The sequence below is a fragment of the Andrographis paniculata genome, unplaced genomic scaffold (genome assembly GCF_009805555.1).
Source record: "Andrographis paniculata isolate CXL003 unplaced genomic scaffold, ASM980555v1 Contig46END, whole genome shotgun sequence".
NCBI lineage: Eukaryota > Viridiplantae > Streptophyta > Magnoliopsida > Lamiales > Acanthaceae > Andrographis > Andrographis paniculata.
Genome location: NW_026137580.1, coordinates 3,616,567 through 3,637,415, shown reverse-complemented (window position 1 = coordinate 3,637,415; position 20,849 = coordinate 3,616,567). Strand labels below are relative to the sequence as shown.

Sequence of the window (20,849 nt, the reverse complement as noted above, 5' to 3'; positions counted from 1 at the left end):
TCAATCGAGCTCCAAAAACTAGTCCGTGTTGGGGCATCTATGTGATGAAGATGAGATCGTAATGGCATTCATTGAAAATATGACCGAGTTCAACAAATAAATAAACTTAAGTAGTTTGGCCTTTGTTTTATTTAATTTTTATCTTATTTTATTTTTGGGCTTTTAATAATTTGCTTAGGAATCTTGTTGAATAGAGATATATATATATCTATGTTCTCCATTCTTACGGCTACAAAAGAATTGAATAAAGAACTAAATTTCTCTATTGTTTTGCTCTTGATTTTCATTACATCAGTTGGTATCAGAGTCAGACGATGCTCTTGAACGATGTCCTCGTGACGTCCCCCTCCAGCCAACGCCCACGCTATTGCGGAGATGCATCATCAAATTGCCGATTTAACGATGGAAGTCACCCCTCTGTGTAACAATCAAGCCGCGTTCAGTGATGCAGCCGCCGTGGATGTCCAGCCCCGCCGCCGTGAGCCTACGATCAGCCCTCTGATTGTGCTCCAATTGCCCTTGATGCCTCCAACATTGAGTCAATGGATGAAAATACCCATTCAATTGATAATCCATTTGCTCCAATTGATCCAGCCACAACCCATGCTTCAATTGGGAATTTGGAATTAGAATTGATATCCCTGAATTTGCAAGCACCCTCGAACCGGCAGAATTGATGTCCAGACGCTTTCTTGAATAAAATGAGGAACCTATTCGATATTGATTCCGACAGGTCTAAATTGGTTAGCCTGTACAAGTCAATTTTTTGCGACAACAACTTTTTTTGGAATGCACTTACATAAGTGTTTATTTATTGTGTATTATCTGCTGTGTTTATGTATTTTATTCTTCAATAATCTTAATTGTCTGGAATAATTGTAATCAAAATTGATTAATGAATACAGTCGTCTTTATGGAATAACTTGGAAGAAATAGAAACAAAGGAAAGAGAGATTGAAGGGAAATAAAGAAGAATGTGATAGTATCTGTGTTCGATATAAAATGACCTTTTACCTCCATAATGTAATATTAATCATTAAATTACACATTAAATCCAATAAATAATATGCTGTTTAACACTGACCAACTGGCTTACAGTCACTCATGTAATAATGATAAAAACAAATGGAAAAAGAAAATTAAGACACATGAAGTAGAAGTGCTTGGAATAAAAAGCTTGGAATGTAAACGAAGATTCAATAATACCAAATTAGGAAGACATAATAATACAAAAATATATTCAAATTGGCATGTAGAAAAAAATGCTGAATAGTGTCATTATCAGCTTTGATCTTAACTTATTGTGAATTTACGGACAAATATGATAAAATTTTAATTCAAAAATGATGCAGAAGATTAAAGAGACAATTAGATGATTCAAAATAAATTCCTACGTCTACTAACATGATTAAAGAGACAAAATTAGATGATTCAAAATAAATTCCTACGTCTACTAACATGGTATAATAGTTTTACTAGTTAACAAGAGATTTCATACACAATATATGTCCAACTAATCAATAGACGACCAACCAAATGCACCAACAATATAATTACCGCTAATATATAAAATTGCAACATGCTAGACGACAAACAACAATCAAAGAACTTACACAACAACCAACCTCTTCTAACATACTTGTGTGGGGATGGACTCGTGACCGTGAGGTCATGGGTTCAAACCCCGAACGCCTAGTGTGACTTGCTTTGTCGGACCTAAAACAGTCTATATTCTATTCACTTTACAAAGATACATTATATCCCATCAAAGCAACGCTACCATTAACTACCTAATACCCTTCTTTTTGGGACATGTATGATAAATAGTAACTCGAACAAAGTATCATACTGTGATCAAATGATCCTCTACTATTACACCAATAGCTTCTTGATTGGACTTTATTTCAAACAATATCTCTTTTCCTACTAGTACCCTCAATAAATCCGAATGAAAGAATGAAATACATATCTTAATCGACCATAATCTAATAGTGCTCTAGCTATCAATTTTTTTTTTTTTTAATTATTATTATACCATATTTAACCTTCTTCATAATAGTCAGAGTTAACTCAAACCAAATGACTACACAACTAAACAACTCAAAAAAAACCAATAGCTCCGGCTTCAATTTGTTGCAAATTTACAGCACAAATACGATACTATAATCCAAATATAATACAAAAAGTTAAACTGACATAATTTATGTGGTTCTGGATATATCCCCATATTCTTATATAGGGACGACAATAATTCCATGAGTCAGCGGAAGATGAAACATTTTCAAATACAATATGAAATCAAAGGCCAAACAAATTCACCAACAATCCAATTATTTTTAAATTGAATATTACAACAGCTTGAAAAAATAATTCTGATCAAATGATTGAGAAGCACCGGAAAAAAAACAAGGAAAAAAAAAATAAAATAACTTTGGCAGTGAAAACAAACTAATCTAGCAATAATCAAACAACATGCACAACAGCAGCCCCTAGATTTTTGTCATATGGATGCGTATGTCGGCAGCTATCTTAAATTAAGTTGATTGAATTTGCGTTCAATTTCAAGTCACATGACAACAAAACAAAATATCGAGGCAGAAAATTGAGAAGAAATTGAAAGTTAAGAGAAAAATATATTATAAGAAAGGTATGAAAGTTATGGTCAGTAAAATAATATGTAGATAATGCATATGGTGTGTTGTATGATGTTGGCAGTGATTCATATGCATACAGCCTTTTTATGTCGGATGTGTTTGAATTATAGTATTTCTTTTGTCCCAACTGAAAGTACTTTTTTTACCATTTTAGTCTGTCTCATTTCAAAGTATTTATTTTCTATTTTAGTAAAAATAATCATACACAAATATCAAAATACCCTTTAACTCTTTTATCTAAACTACAAACGTACCATTATACATAAAATTAATTTTTACATAAAGTCAAAGACAAAAATATCAAAACCTCTTATACAACTCCACTAATTAAAATACTGTTATGACCAGGACGGAGGGAGTATATGTTATGCAAGGTGGTGGTGGTGTGTTTGTTTCTTTCTAAACTTTTGTGTTGTGTTGGATGCATAGAGTAAATTATAACTCCTTTGTATTTTAGTAAAAAATGCATAAAATAGATGGTTTATTTATTGTACGAAACACCTTCCTTGTTGTCCAGAACTGATGTCTGGTTTAAACAAAGACATAAATTACTCAAATTTTATACAAATAAAAAACGTAAGATATCTTATATATTTTTTTTTGAACAAAATAAATAATTGATCAATTATTTTTTTATAATTTTTGTAAAAATCAAATAACAATTTTTCTAAAAAAAATTATAAAATAAATGATTAATCAATTATTTATTTATTCATTTTATTCAAAAAAAATATTTAAAATATTTTACGTTTTTTATTTGTATAAAACTTATGCAATTTAGGTCTTTATTTGAAGCCAAACATAAGCTTTGAACAATAAGAATATTTCGTGCAAACTTTACATTAACACGAGAGGTTCACGCAATAAATAAAACACAGAATATTTTATGCATTTTTATTAAAACACAAAGGGATGTTATATAATTTACCCTTAAATTATTTATGTAAAGTGTATTTATTTCTTACTAGGAAGAAATAACTTAAATCAGATTCGACTGGATGTATCACGATTTTGTGAGTAAGCATGCAAGAGTACATATACACTTATTTTAATTGAAGTACAAAGCCAAGGACAAAAAGAAGTGAGCATACAATCGTAGTGTAATTTAAACGAGAAACTAAACGTTAAGTAGAACAGAACTGAGTGTGTCTGTGTGTGTATGCATATTTCAAACCAAAACAAACGTAAAAAGAGTGAAACCACGCACAAACACATGTATATACACATATTCATGGATTTTATTTTAATTTTAAAATTTTTACCCGTATAGAAGCAGGCAGCAACATTTTCCGCATGTGCCGCTAACAGCAAAATTTCTTCTTCTGAACATCATCCAGGTAAAGAAACTCAATTAAAATGTTGAAATCCAAGAATTCTAGTAAAATAAATGAACACCAGATGTGCACTTACATGAAACTTAGCTTCTCTTCGACTATCAATATAAGCATGAAGTTCCTCTTGCCTCATCAAGGCCTCGTGCAGAGCCTACTCATTTGAGCAAAAGACATAAAAATAACAAAAGAGTAATCAAACTGGATGCAGGCAGCAGCAGATGAGCACAAAAGATTAATTATCAAACAAGCATATGGTAATTAGTTCAAGTGATCACGGCCAAATTCTTGATTAGACACAAAATGTAGCCATCCATATATTGAAATATTAAGCCCAGTATAAAGAGGGGTGGTTACGTTACCTTCTTGGTGGCAATCAACTCTGCTTCTAGGGCATCCACTCGGTAAACTGCAGCATTGAGCAGCTCTTCTTTCTCATGGGGCATTTCCGAGGACTTAGCCTGAAGAGTATAGACCTTGTCTTCGAGCTCGCCTAACCTCTGCAGCACGGAAGTCCGGAATTCTGATTCGGTAAAAGATGATCTGGATGAGGGCAGTCTAACATCTTTGGAATTTGGATCAAAGGCAGAGTTGATATTTGTTTGCACATGCTGCGATGGTGCGCTATGAAGTTTCTTTGTAAGGTACAATATGGTCGATCGTAAAGCCAAGATAAAGGCCATGAAGAAGGCGATAAGAGTTGGTAAAAGTTGGCCGCGTCCTCCGGGCACCTTGCAAGAATCAGGTGACTGAAATACATCTGAATGAAAATATTCATACAGAGAGTTACAATCTGAGAACAGAAAACTGTAGATAGAAAAACAGACAAAAACTAAAAATAATAATTCGGTAAATATACACACAAATAAAAATAAGTAAAGCAATAGTAGAAGATCAACCTCCAGGATCAATAGCCTTGTCAACTACCGGAATAAATTCATCAAATCCTGAAATGTTGCCAGCACTGCGAGCAGGTCCCATAGCCTTAGCCTGACATACGGATGAGAATATTCCTTAAGAATAATCAAGGCCAATAATAATTTAAAGCTACTTGTGCTTCAGCAACAATACACCCTCTGCCCTATTTTAAGAAACCTATTTTGGCGGGAGGAGTTCATTTAAATTGTAACTTTGTAAGTAATACTATAATATTATAAACCCAGTGAATTGTATGGGAGTTAAAAATGAAGTGTCATTGATTTAATAGTAATCTAAGTGCTCATATTTCTATTTAAATAGGAGTTATTACCTTTAATAACTTAGGTTTCTGGTGGGGTAAATATACCCTACAAATAGTATAATTCTTTTTGTATTGTAGGGAAATATATATAGATATATATATATTTTTAGTTTCCATTAACTCTTAAGCTAAAATTCTCAACAGAAGTACAAATGGTAAAACTAAATCAAGCCATAATATTATAATTAGTCATTTGCCGATGCTAACAACAAGAGTGCAGGATGTGACTACTGGGTCAATGAAGTTCTACTGCAGACAAGCACTGGATTAAAGTTAGAGACTATCAGATAGTGCAAGAGAGAGACAAATTGGACTTCATCACCAAATCCAACAAAAACTACACACTGTTGGGACTCTCTTATTAGACCCCGCTTGGTTGGATGTATTTGAGTTAAATGTATTTCAAACGATTCAATCAAATTCATTAATTTTGTTTGGCAAAGCAATGGATTTCAAGTCTTCAAAATTGATTGTGGATTTAAAATCCATTACCTTTAAAATTTCAAATATTGTTTATACAATTACATTTTAAATACTTCCTCCACCAAATAATGGATTTTAGTTATGAAGTATTTCGAATCCATTCATTTAAAATCAACCTTCGAATCCAAATCCATCAAACCAAATGGACCTCAATAAAGTTCTTCGTATTTAGTATAGTAAACATCATAATTTAAGCATTATAATAATTTGATTCTGGTTAAACACACTGGTATTGATTTTTTTCGGTGTAGATTTTCCAAGCCCTAGTTTTCAGACAAAAATGTTCACACATCTATATTCTCAATGCTTCCTCCAAAAGAAAACATAACCCCAAACTTTAATACTTAGCGGTTTATTTATATGCAACACGAAAAATAGGAATTAAGGAACTTAACTAATCATAATCAAAGTAGAATACTAAAACTAATCTCAACCAAAGTAGAATTCTAAGTATCCTAAGAGGATTCAACCGAAGAGTGGACTCCACCTTTATACATCAGACACCCTTTCATTCTCTGGAACTGCCTTGTGCCTAATGCTGATAAGTCTGACCATTTTCAGCTAGAAGAACCACAAAGGTTTCATTTTGATAGCACTAGGACTTCGGAAAACCAAAGAACTAAACTTTATTTAGACATCTCCAATCCATACTTCTATTTTTGCAGGACTATCACAAATTTCTCCATTTTTGCGGGAGGTTATACAGCAAGTCATCTTCAGCCATTATCTCTATTTTTGATTCATCTCCAATCATACCCAGGGTCAAATAATATTCTCTCTATATTTTATTTTATACATATATTTTTATAAATTTTTAAATTTATAAATAACATCAAATATTTTATTATTTTTATATACTTAATTAAAATATTTTAAATATTTATATTAATAAATTAAGTTAATTTTATTATTATTTAATCTTAAAAAATAATAAATATTTTTAAATTAAATAAATTAAAATTTCCATATTATGAAATAACATTTATGAAAAATAGAAATAAAAATATATAACATATTTGATTAAATATAATATATAAAATATATAAAATATATTAATTATAAAATTAAAATATTAATATAAAAAAATAATTTACTTTATAAGTAATAAAATAAAAATCATAAAAAAAATAAAATAGATAAACAAAAATACAATTTTAAAATAATTTTTAATTAATTTTAAATTAAAATAAGATTTAACAATAAATAAAAAAGTCACCTCTCTCGCATGAGAGGAATTTTGCCTCACCCTCTCATCAGAGAGGGTGACAACCCCAAATTTGCCGGGTGGATTGGAGAACCCACCCTCCAAAAATAATAAAATTGTTATTTTTACAGAATGGGTTGAAGACGGTCTAATAACCAAGGAAAAACTACTTTTTCCGAACCAAGCCGAAGCCGTGTAACTGAAGCGAAATCAGAATGACTAATAGTATCTCAAATAATTCTTAAATATTAGGTCAAAACTACTCCAGGCCGAGGCCTAACTAACTTAACAATTTATTAAGAACAATTGAATAAGAAAATAAAGGCAGCGCTGCCTTGAGGCCTCCAGCAGATGCTGTGGTGTGTGACTCCTGAACAGCTGAGGTCGGCACAGTCAAGGTAGCGGTTGTGGTAGGTGTCACTACAGTCATCTACATATATGTTGTTAAGGCCACCAGCGATTCCAAAACCCTATCTACTTGCTTTTTCAAATGCAACCGTGACTACATAGCCATTTTCCTCAATCCAATCCATTCGAGAATCACTTTGTTGGAAACAAATCTTAACAATCATGTATCGTAGTGTTTAGGAGTCCAGCATGTCATCAAATTATTAAAACCAATTCAAGGGAACTTTCCAAGTTTTAAGACTTTTACAAAAACCTTCATAAACTTACTGCTTCATCCCGCAGGATAACATAACCCGAGCCCTAATAATGGCGATTTATTTATAGGTGCTAAGAGTAAAACTAAATCAAAATAAATAGCAAATGAGAGACATATTTGTAAAAATAATCGTAACCCAAGTAGAATACTAACTAATCCTGAGAGACTCAACCTGGGCTAGACAACACCTGTATGCATCACATTTTAGTTGGCACCGCTAATCAAAAGATGCTAAAAGCTCACTATTAAGAGGTTTGATCTATCAACTGACAAATGAAGCTCAAGTAAAGTTCAATCTGTATCGCTGAAAAATCAGGGCTCCATTTAGATAGAAGTTTTTTAAAGTTTTGGTGTAATGTAATAATTTTTTGGAATATTAAAAAGAGTTCGAATAAAAAATAGATATTAGATGTGATGTAAATAGATATTGAGTATGATATCTTAAAGAGGTTAGGAATTGTATGTAATAGACCCCTAGGTTATTGAGCATTCTACACCCTACACTTAAAAACACTTTAAAAAGTGTTTTTTATGGAAATACATCATTCTGGAATATTTTCCCTTAGGGAAGGTGTATCTTTTGAGTTCTTATCGAATTTTTTCTTATTTGGACTCCATGTTACCATATAAAAAAAAAAAAAAAACTTTTTGTCATCTCGCAAAACATCACATCAAATATTATTTAAATCAAAATCCAAACCTCCAAACAAATTCAGACCTAAAAGATACACACCAACTTTTTCTTTTTCTTTTTTGTCTGCAAGAAGAAACACACCAACTTGCCAAAGCAACCGTTAAATTTACTGCAAATAAGGAGTCTATAATAAGCAATGATACATCATACCTCCTCATGAACCGGTGTCAAATGAAGGTTTGAGTAAGTTTTAGAAGCTTTCGGTGAAGTAATATCTTCAGCTTCAGAACCAGACTCCGCTGTAGATGTATCACTGCCTTTTACCTGTTCAGGCAATCAAGATCACTATTAGATAAAACTAAACATTTGCCAGCAATGTAAGGAAAATTGTAGGTTAGCAGCCATGCCATGGAGTAATCAGGCTTTGCATATGCAACCTTCCCATCACTGCTGATAATTTTAACAATCTGTGTAGCACGTCTTGCTTCACCATTTAGTACCATCTACATTAATAAGAAAAGCAATAAACCACGATTTGAATTCTGAGGGTTTATAGCATGGGAATCATATAATCAACATCACCCAGTACCTTCATTATCTCTGGATTCTTCCAAGGTCCTTTATCAGAGCGAAGACAACCACCTTGACCGACACAGGTACATGTCCCCCCTAAAAACTCTGGCAATTCACTGTTGAGACTAAACATGTTAAGGCATGAACAGAAGGATTGAAACACTTGTTGAACAGGAGCAAGTTAACAGATGCATACACCCCTTTCACCTGGCATCAATAACTTCAAGCAACTTGTTCTGGAATTTATTTCCAAGAACCTAGGACCAAAAGTACAAGCAGAATTATAACTTCACATTCCAGCAAGTAAATCAACAGAATAGTGTTAAGCTTAAGAAATATGGAAATTAAAAACCAACACACATGAATCTTGGAAGTTGTCTTGGGATCTAGAAAACCCTTTACGCTATTCCACAGTAGCCTAAAACCTGGGCCCGCATTAATTATAAACATTTGATGGAGTGTCTGCATACAAGAGATGGTGTGATTTACTTGGCTGGATATTTAGAGCAACATAATATGACCAAGTTAAGAATCTGGAATGCTACTTCAGGATAATTATCGCTATCAATCTTCTGGAGTCGAATAAGAAGGTCTCGTGCATTCTTGGTAAAATTTTTCATGCCCTGTATATTAATCAGGAATATACAACAGAAATCAAATAATCCACATCGATTAAAGCTGATAAGTTTCAAACTGTAACAAGTAGCAAACAAACTGAACGTGTAATAAACATACCACACCATTAACATCCAAGATTGTTGTATTTGAATCAATGTGCCTTTTTGCAGCAATGGTACAAGCTGGAAACTTAACAGCAAAAGCCTCCTCAAATTCTTTTACATGGTATTTTATGTAGCGATCCATAGTCGTTATCTTCATAAGTTTGTTAGTGTCAATTTTCCCTAGTCTCTCAATGTATACAGGCCTTCCTTCCTTATCAACTCCATGATAGCCATGGGGACAATACTTCAAAACTTCATCCAACTCTTCAAATTCAAATTCCTGACAGTAAAACAAAATTCAAAAATTAAGAGAAAGTTTCCAATTAAAGTTGAAAAAGTAAGAACAAGTAAAACTGAAACAAAAAAGTTCTGAACAATAAGTAAATAACTTGCACATTAGATAAGGTTTACCTCCAGAATTGTGTCAGCACCAAATTCTTTTCTCCACTGAATCATATCAGCCCACATGCACTTTGACTTTTCAATGTCGAATTTCCTTGCTTTTAGAAACCTGCATGCAAGTTTCTGACTTATAAATGAAGTGAAGCTTTATTATAAAACTCACCTCCAGGTAGAACTTTTAAGAAATTATTAAAAGGTGATGATCCATGATGATGATGATAAATCACAAATCATGAATATAAATGAAAAACTCTAATGCACACCTGAATTGGAGCAGGAAACTAGGTTGTAAAACCTTCTAGGCTGTGGTGAACATGTTGTATAAGACAACTTCTCAGGTTGAATATTTCTAATAAAGTACAACGTTTTCCCTAGACTTCTGGTTCATCTAGTGGGTTTGGGAATCTACTTTTAGGACATGATAATGTTGATATAACCTTTGTTCTATCAATGTTTCTAGTAAACATCAAGCTTAAAAAAGGACATTAGTGAATTGAACTAAAAGCAACAGGAATCAAGAAGATTGACCTTAACATCATATGGTAATCATCAAACTTTTCTGGCAACAGCTCTTCCAAAATCAAGGCTTGTCTAAATGACTCGACAGCTTGGAGTTCCTCAGCGTCCCTGACATCTTCAATTGAAACTGAACTCGCTTGTCGGCACTCACTTTTTCTTCTACTGCTCTTTCTCTTGAGAGAATGTTTGAACTTTGAAGATGCGTTCAACGCTTTCTTCTTTAGAGAACTTATCCTTGTCTTTCTTTCATCCTCCGAATTCTCAACATCAGACTTCCGTTCCTTCTTCTCATCATTACCAGATAATCCCTCAAAGCCTGCACTCCATCCAAAATTAGTGAAAGCACAGGGTAATAGTTATTTTGATATTTGCAAATTTTCAGTTCTATTGCACATAGAGGTTTCTAAAGGCATCAAATCAGCATTCTTTAAATTTAAAATCATAATGCGACGTTACTTTGTGAGCAAGTGCAAGAGTAACTTCATATCATCAAAAATCAACACTGAGAGCATGGCGATCCTACCACACATGATGACATGAAACATGGATAAGAAAATCTTGACAAACTCAGCAGCTAAATTTCAAGAAATTCTCCCGTGGCTGAATGTAAAAGTAGCAATACTGTAATATAAAGATACAAGCTTGCAAACATGTACAAATGTGAACAGAAAGGCGAAGAATGACATAATTTGCAATCGTTGCTGGGAGAACATCAGCCAACAATAACACTTGATAACCAATTCAACTCTTACACCAAACTACAACAATTATGGCAAAAAACAACCCAAGGAACAAGGTGAAACCGGTAAGGACATCGAACCCAGCCCTAGGTAAGAGAATTTCAACCAAACATATAAACAAGACGCCAAAATGTAAACTATCGACATCAATTATGTTTCCCACTTTTCGTTCATAAATTCAGTAGAAAATTATACCCTAATTCCAGGTAAAACCGCATGTAGCTAAACGTCGATGCAAATCACCAAAATTCAATCGAGGGAGCGAAAATAACTCACAAGGCCTCGCGAATCTGTCCAAGTGCCCCGACATCCCAGCGGCCAATCACCAATAACCGACCGAATATTGATGATCGAACACCTAGAGATTAAATCAATCTAGCATCACCAAATATTGACTGACTGAACAAAAAGCAGCTCCAATAAACCGAAACAAGCAAAAGTAGAGTAAATTGATAGCCAGCCAGCTAGCCAGCAAACCTCTCAATTGGATCCCCCGAGGCCTGGAAGCTCGTTCAGGAAAACAAAACGGCCAAACCTCGGGAATGTATGCCACGACGGTGGTTGATCCGAGGGCAATAACTGCCCCAAAAGCAGTAACCGAGGCCGTAAGCAATTCGGATTTCAGAGGGAAGGGATACACCAAATTATGGAATGTGTTGCGCCTATGGCTATCTGTGCGCCAAAAATAATAATAATAAATAAATAAAATATTATTTAGATATAGGAAGGAGTATGTTTGTATGTCACGTGTATGTATGCATCAGCATCAATTAGAGGACGATAAGAGATGACGTGACAAGATCGATCAAAGTGCTGTGCTGTGATGTGTGCTGTGTGCTGTGCTGGGCAGGGCAGGGCAGGGCAGATGAGGGCAGGTCAATGCAATGGTTATCGCTATTAAGAAGCTTCAATTATTACGTGACCCAATCATCTATATATATATAAAATATATATTTCATCTGTCTATATTATAATACTCCCTCCATCCCATAACAAAGTATCCATTTTTTCATTTTAGTCCGTTTTATAACAAAGTATCCATTTTTTTAAGTAACTATACTATCTACCTAACATTACAAATACCCTTACAATTTACAATATATTACACAAATGTCATTACATTTATATCACACATACTAATAAGGTTATTTTAATCATTTCTACTTTATTCCTACTATTATCTCAATATAATACTAATATTTATAACTACGTGCAAAAAGCAAATTGATATTTAGTTCCGGGATTGAGGGAGTATTTTACTTTTTTGTTTGGCACGTTAAACAATTATTATCCTATTTTTTTTAAACACAAATTTTATATTTTTACCATTCATTTATTTATTACTTTTAATCACCATATAATTAAGAATAAATATATCAATTCATAACAAAAAGACAATCACCTAAAAAACCGTACAAATATACTTTAGGACAATAAAAATTAAATTGAATGAATATATATTTAAATCAAGTATTTCACAATGAAAAAGTACACAATTATTTCTCTTTTCTTTCACTGTTTGGCGAGGTGAGGCCCCGACTCCACGAAGCTTTTCTATTATGACTCCAAATATTCATTTCAAAAATTAAGTCACTGAAAACATTTGTTTTTTTTTTTACGTAAACTTGACAAAAAATTTTGATTGCAGAAAGAAGATCGTCAATGTAAAGATCATTACACATGCTCTCACAGGCACAACTAAGTAGCAATTGTAAGTCTACTACACGTGGAAACAAACTCCTTTGGGTAGGTCTTGTAGTATTACTTTATCTCGAAATAATTGATGTGTTAAAATTTATAAATTTGTAATACACCTTTGAGAGAATTATAAACAAACTAATAGTGGAATGGTACCAGAGCCACGGGTTGATATTCCTGCCCCAGGTTCTCAGCTATAGTCTTATGTATACGAGCCTCTATCTTGTACGGCTAATTAATGGCATATATCTTAGTGCAAGTACGTGTTCCGCATTATTCTACCATACTATATGATATATCTCGGGCGTGTTGCATACAGAGGACGGCTGGTCTGGGCCTCAATGCGCGCGTGTCAGCTTCTGGACACGTTACATATAGTATCAGAGCGAATCTTGACGCTGGTGGCGAACGAACCTACAGAGTGGGGCATTGCTCGAGTGAAGGAACATGTCTGTGGCACGTCAAGGATGAGCATGTCCTAAGGGAGCTGGACATTCCAAAAGAGAGTACTCCTAGGATGGGAGAGTATGCTCGACGTTGCTGAAGGGCCAAGAGGGCCGAGCTTTGTTCGGAAAAAAACCACGTTAAGGACGATCTTCGGGCGAAAATCGCACAAGCCGCAACAAAGGATGCCCCATATGGTGTGTGGCGGAGGAATGTGGATCGCATGTGGATTGTATATAGCAAAAGACCACGCTGGCTATTGGTGAGCACGGAGAATAAGGGTATGCAGAAAAAAGTCAACAGAGTGACGCCGGAGGCATACTGAGGGTGTAAGAAACAACGTTGGTACACTTAAGTAGCATCGCACGAAGGCGTTTACGACTTGAAGTGGGGGAGTATTGTCACGGGTTGACATTCCTGCCCCAGGTTCTCGGCCATAGTCCGTCTCATGTGTGCGAGTCCTTGTCCTGTACGGCTAATTGATGGCATATGTCTTAGTGCAGATACATGTTCCGTATTATTCTCCCATACTGTATGGTATATCTCGGACATGTTGCGCACAAGGGACGGCTAGTGTGGGCCTTAGCGCAGGCGTGGCCTAGGCGTCAGGCGTGTAAGCTTCCTTACACGTTACACACTACTGCAAAAAAACCACATTAACTCATGAAAAGTTATTTGACCGGCATGATTGTATGTTATTCCAATAAAAATATAATTTACGAATCTCTCATTTCGCATATGTGAATGATGTGATTATTTTCACCAATGCTGCTAGCTTGGGTGTCAACAAGAATTGCATGCTAACTACTTTATTTTCATATTATGTGTAGGTAAAGCTTGAGTGGAGATTCAAGAGTCAATCGATAACCTTCGATCTGGATTTCGAAAAAAAAAAAAGGTTAGTGAATTAAATTTTAATTTCATGTTTCCTATAATTATAAACTAATATTTCTTTTATATTTTGTTAGATGCATTCATGCAGACATGGGGGACGAACGAACCCGAGATAAGGATTATTTTGACACTTTTTCTCTTACATTCTTGCATTCATTTAAGCATATTTGAATATAATAATAGGAGCATATTTACGTCCCGGAATATAAATGAATCAATTTTATTTCTTAATTTCACACTAACTACATTGTTTTTATATTTTGTGTAGGTAAATCTTATGTGGTGACTCGGGAGTCAATGAATACCCTTCAATCTGAATTTCAAATACAACATAGTTGGTGAATTAAATTTTATTTTCATGTTTCTTATGAAATATATACTAGGTCTCTTTTTATATTATTTTAGATGCATTCGTGGGAACGTGGCGGGATAACCAAACCCAAGATACAGAGTATTTTGATATTTTCTTCCTTACATTCCTACATTAATTTATTACATTCATTTAAGCACACTTGCATCTAGTAAAAGGAGCATATCTACATCCCATACATGAATACATCGATTTTATTTCTACATTGCCGTTAACTTCTTTGTTTTTGCATTCTATGTAGGTAAAGCTTACGCAGAGACTCACGAGTCAACAACGACCATTCAATTTGGATTTTGAATACAAGACAGTCAGCGAATTAAATTTTATTTTCATATTTCCTTTAAATATATACTAATCTTTCTTTTAAATTTTTTTAGATGGATTTTTGTGGAGCGTGAAGGGACAACCATACCTAAGATAGGGAGGATTTCGATACTTTTTCTATTACATTCATGCATTCATTTATTGTATTCATTTAAGCATACTTGCATCTAATAATAGGAGCTTTTTTACATTTCGGGACATGCATGTGTCGATGTTATTCCTAAATTGCATACTAACTACATTATTTTTGTCTTTTGTGTTGGTAAAACTTATGTGAAGACTCGAGAATCAATAAAGCAACTCCGACCTAAATTTAAAACACAAGACGATCAGTGATTAAATTTTATTTTCATGTCTCTTAGGAATATATACTAATATTAGTTTTAATATTTTTAGATGTCTTCATGGGAGCATGGCGAGATTACCGGACCCAAGATAGCGAGTATGTCAAATTCTCTTGCATTCTTGGATTCGTTTATTGCATTCATTTAAGCATGCTTAGATCTAGTTATAGGAGTATATTTACATTCTAGGCATGCATGCATCAATTTTATTCTTTAATTGCATGTTAAATATTTTGCTTTTGTGTTTTGTGTAGGTAAAGCTTACGTGGAGGCTTGGGAGTCAACAAAGACCCCTCAATCTGGATTTCAAACACAAGGCAGTCAGTTAATTAAAGTTTTATTTTAATTTTACCTATGAATATATACTAATATTTCCTTTAAATTTTTTTATATGCATTCGTGGGAGTATAGGGAGATAACCGAACTTATGATATGGAATATTTTGATATTTTTCTCTTTGATTTTTTATTTTATTTAAGTATATTTACATCCCGAGATATGCATGCAATGATTTTGTTCCTAAATTGCATGCTAAATACCCTGTTTTTGGTATTTTTTATAGGTATAGCTTACATGGATACTCGGGAGTCAACGGAGACCCTTCGATCTGAATTTGAAATACAAGACGACCAATGAATTTAATTTTATTTTCCTGTAACCTATAAATTTATACTACTACTTATTAAAAAAAATAAAAAATAGAAGCATTCATGGGAGTATGATGGGACCACTGGACCCAAGATACGAAGTATTTTGATACTTTTTCTCTTATATTATTGTATTCATATATTGCATTCATTTAAGTTTACATGTATCTTTTAATAAGAGCATGTTATGTTCCGGGACATGCATTGATCAATTTTATTGTTAAGTTGCATGTTAACTATTTTATTTTTTTATTCGGTGTAGGTAAAAGTTAGACTCGGAAGTCAATTGAGACCTTTCAATATGAATTTTGAACACAAGAAGATCATTAAATTAACTTCTATTTTCATGTTTCCTATGATTGTAAACTAATCGTTCTTTTAAAAGTTTTTATATGCATTTTTAGGAGCATTGCGGGACGACTGGACCCATGATAGAGAGTATTTAAATATTTTTCTTACATTATTACCTTTATTTAAGCATGTTTGCATCTAGTAATAGGAGCATATTCACGTCTCGAGACATGCATGCATCGATTTCATTCCTAAACTGCATGCTAAATACTTTGTTTATGTATTTTGTATAGGTAATATTTACGTGGATACTCGAAAGTCAACAGAGACCCTTCGATCTGAATTTCGATCATAAGATAGCCAATGAATTAAATTTTATTTTTATGTTTCATTTGAATATATACTAATAATTCTTTTATGGTTTTTAGATGCATTCATGGGAGCTTGCGAGACAACCGCACCCAAGATATGGTGTATTTCGATATTTTTTCTCAAACAATCCCACATTCATTTATTGCATTCATTTAAGCATATTTTATCTAGTAATAGGAGAAAATTTACATTCCAAGGCATACATTCATTGATTTTATTCCTAAATTGCATGCTAACTACTTGGTTTCTGCATTCTATATAAGTAAAGCTTATGTAGAGACTCGTGAGTAATTAGAGTCATTATGATCTGAATTTCAAACACAAGACGATCAGTGACTAAAAATTATTTTCATGTCTCATATGAATATATAATAATATTAGTTTAAACGTTTTTAGATGCCTTCGTAAGAGCATGGCGAGATTATCGGACCCAAGATAAGCGAGTATTTTGACAATTTTTCTCTTACATTCCTGCATTTGTATATTGCATTCATTTAAGCATACTTGGATATAGTAATATTAGTATATTTACATCCCAAGACATGCATGCATCAATTTTATTATTTAATTTCATGTTAAATACTCTGTTTTTGTGTTCTGTGTAGGTAAAGCTTATGTAGAGACTTGGAAGTCAACAAAGACCCTTTAATATGGATTTCAAATACAAGACAATCAGTGAATTAAAGTTTTATTTTAATTTTTCCTATGAATATATACTAATACTTCTTTTATATCTTTTTAGATGCATTTGTGGGAGCGTGGCAGAACGACCAAACCCATGATGGAGTATTTCAATATTTTTTCTCTTTGATTTTTTTCATTCCGTTTAAGTATATTTACATCCCGAGACATACATGCAATGATTTTGTTTCTAAATTTCATGCTAATTAGTTTATTTTTGTATTCTGTATAGGTATAGGTTACATTGATACTTGGGTGTCAACGAAGACCGTTCGATTTGGATTTTGAACACTAGACAATTAGTGAATTAAATTTTATTTTCATGTTTTGTATGAATATATACTAATAATTATTTTAAAATTTCTAGATCCATTCGCAGGAGGGTGGCGAGATGACCGGACCCAACTAAAGCAACGAAGACTGTAAGGAAAGTCTAGATGTTGCATGTGAAGTAGCATAATCCATCAACTTCGAGAAAGATGAGGGGATGAGGAAAAGAGAAAAAAAAATGGAGTGAAACCCATCAGAAGTGATAATATGGATAAAAATGAAGTGAAGGTTGCTTGGCAAGGGCAAATCGAAGGAAGAAGGAAAACCAGAAAATATCGTTAAGCTAGAAATGTAGCAATCCCGAGTCAAGAAAATGATTCATAAAAGCAAGAGCCCACCTAAAGGAGCTACTAGGGCAAACAGAGAAAAAATAAAAAAATAAAAAAAAAAGTCTAAGGCAAAGGAGTCTGAACATGAGAATATTTTATAAGACTAATTTCGAGCATGTTATCTAAATGATTTTTATAAGCATATGTCGTGATTTCATATTAAATCTATGTTTAAAGAAGCCAATGTATATTGGAAAATATGCTTTTACTTTTTTTTTTTTTTTATCATTTGATATGGCTTAGTATTTTGAGAATTTTAGTTATGTTTGGAAGCAATAAAATGAGGATAACTTGTTCGCGTAGAAGATATCTGACAAGGTCACATGTTAGTTTGTCGTGTTGTCTGATCGCGAGCTCTATCATGTTTGAAAGAAAATTATGTGAATTTTCAAGAATTAAAGACGAAAGAAATATTTATGTTCAATTCTTAAAGATCCACGTGAGAATGACTCTAGAATTTGAAATTAGCATATGGTGGATTGGACGGATTAGAAGCATTGTGCTAGATGAAAAAAGTGTAACTATCATCCTTCTAGAAGCTCTGTCTGTGCCTATAAATAGGGGTTAAGTCGAGTCATTTATAAAACATTCACTGATTGAAAAATGTGATTGTGTAGAGAGAACTCAAGCTGTAAGAATTTCCACCAGAAGTCTAGCTCGGATGGTTGGCAACACTTGTGACAAAAGTCGTGTGTTTGCCACCTATCTTATTTACTATACTTGAAATAATTTATTTCTTTTTTAGTGTAAACGCGAATGTTTAATTCTTAATTCCCTATTTGAATGAAATATCAATTTTCTCCATATCACTATCATTCTCGGATAACTTTAGCAAAAGATAATTATCTTACGACGTGATGAGCATGAACTTTGGTTAAAAGTTAATATAAGCCATTTAATCAAATCTAGTTATGAGGTTTTGAAAGGATTCTAGCTACTAGGTCAATCTTGGATCCATCGCAACAGCGGCTCCTTGAATATAATTTGACTTAGAATAATTGACAATAGGTAAGAGCAAACTAATCTCTTGATTAATTAGTCATAAATATCGAGGAGAACAACTTGTAGGACATCTAATAGTGAATTTAAAAATGAATGATTAGCGGAATAGTTGAGGATTTAATTAATATTTTCACAATTACCTCTAGGTTAAGCTAACCATTGTAAACGTGATACACTTAGAAAAACAAGACTCTTATGCGATAATTTGCACATAACACTCTACCGCACAAAGTGTATACATACATCACAACTATATCTCAATTTCACTGACTTATCACTTGTACCTCTATTCCACAATAATATATTGACATGAATGTCCGAACATCAAGATTCACAATTTTTAAAACTTCCTATCGGACTAGCTTCGAGAACCTGAGACAAAGCATGCTTTGAAAAATTACGAGGTTTGATTATGAAGATTAAAATTTGGGGAGCAATTGAAGCCCATGTTGCAATAGCCAAAATAATTGTCGAGGAATGCCGACGTTGGAGTTTCAAATGTGTCAATCAGAAAACTAAGGAAGAAGTGCTATAATACTAGGAATATGCTAAAGTGGAGGTTTTGTTTCATTATTATATAACTTACCTAGGATTGCATATGCACAAGTAGGGGGACTATCTCTTGAGACCACTATATGTAATAAGAAATCTTATATGCCTCTCATATACATGGGTGGACCATTAGACTAGTTGCCTCACAAGACGGCCTTGGAGGACAGGCCTATTCAGCAAGTGCCTTATCAAGTCCACACATTGCAAAATACCTTTGTTTATGTCGGCATAAGATAGTACTCTAATTTGGTGCATGCATTGTAGAGTAAAAAACAAAGCTTCTCGATGGTGAAGTATCGAAATTCTGCCTTATTCAAAGTCTTGCTTAAGTAATACATTATTCTTTCTTGCCCACCAACATCACTTTGGTCCAGCAAACAACCAACGGTATCCTCTGTGGCAGAAATATATAATTTCAGCTCTGACAACTAAAATTTTGTTATTATTGCAATTTGCATACATATTCACAGGGAATTTTTATTCGAAAATCAATGAATAGAATTTTATAGGGAAACGATCAGATATAGCAATTTTGTGTGGTTGTAGACCCTGAGTAGTTATCACAATTATTTATACTCTTTTTACTGGTGAGTTTCCAGGTCGAACACAAGGATTTTAAGTCATGAATTTCAATGGTGAAAATCTTGGAGAAAGCGACGAAGGATACAAGAAAGGATCCGCTTATAGCGGGCCTGAATTTTAACTACTGAAAGCGGTGAATAAAACAATAAAGATGAGGTGAGCGGAGATGAGCGAAGCGAAAACGAGGGGTGGAGTGCTAGTGGTAACCAGATGATCGGCACATGAGCGAAAGTGGGGACCAGATGATCGGGGCATGGATGAATCGCGGTTACCAGAGGATCGGGGTGTGAGTAAGCGGCATATTTTGTATATATATGTAAATGAGCAAATTAGAGTGAAGGAGATGTGTTGTGTCTGATCTGTGTGTTACTAAATGGATAGATTTCCCTGGATGTAGTGAGCAAATGATGTAAGTGTGTTATCAGAAGAATATATGTATATTATGGAAATGATAGGGGAAAGGTGTTGTAATTATATAAACTAAATTGTAAAGAACTCATCATGCTGGTATTTTTGGCCTAGGGGGATTTACAACAAGACTTCAATGACACCCAGAATTAAGACATTATAAGAAAGAAACCCTACTGTCACTAGGAATTTCTGCGACATAATAGACCCTCATCTATGTCCCGTTAATTTTCCCAATTTCTGCCTCATTAGTGGCTTTACCCCCTGATGTTACTACTATTTAATCAAAATCGAATTTAGCACAACAGTTAAGCAGGTCGACAAGGCTCCCGCGTACTTAACTACATTGAACTACCTTGAAACCGCTTTTGGCGCATAACAAGGCTTAGATAATCAATTCTTCTCTCGCTCTATA

General features: G+C 33.6%; 1 protein-coding gene across 2 annotated transcripts; it reads right to left on the bottom strand.

Annotated features, from left to right (window-relative positions):
- Nucleotides 1–210: 210 nt before the first annotated feature.
- On the bottom strand, nt 211–11,863 carry LOC127252439 (phosphatidylinositol/phosphatidylcholine transfer protein SFH8-like). 2 transcript variants are annotated; one of them, XM_051276610.1, is made up of 16 exons: nt 11,644–11,863; nt 11,443–11,524; nt 10,436–10,742; nt 9,917–10,016; nt 9,519–9,785; nt 9,329–9,406; nt 9,144–9,245; nt 8,991–9,040; nt 8,800–8,899; nt 8,618–8,713; nt 8,421–8,534; nt 4,885–4,975; nt 4,348–4,745; nt 4,065–4,139; nt 3,917–3,976; nt 211–710 (listed from the first exon to the last, which is right to left on the bottom strand). In XM_051276610.1, exons 2-15 carry the CDS (start codon nt 11,474–11,476, stop codon nt 3,956–3,958), a joined length of 1,833 nt encoding a protein of 610 aa, XP_051132567.1. In that variant the 5' UTR covers nt 11,477–11,524; nt 11,644–11,863; the 3' UTR covers nt 211–710; nt 3,917–3,955. The 2 variants fall into 2 exon arrangements, with proteins under 2 accessions (XP_051132567.1, XP_051132566.1); XM_051276609.1 differs by lacking the exon at nt 211–710 and having other exon boundaries at nt 3,737–3,976; nt 11,644–11,862.
- Nucleotides 11,864–20,849: the final 8,986 nt, after the last annotated feature.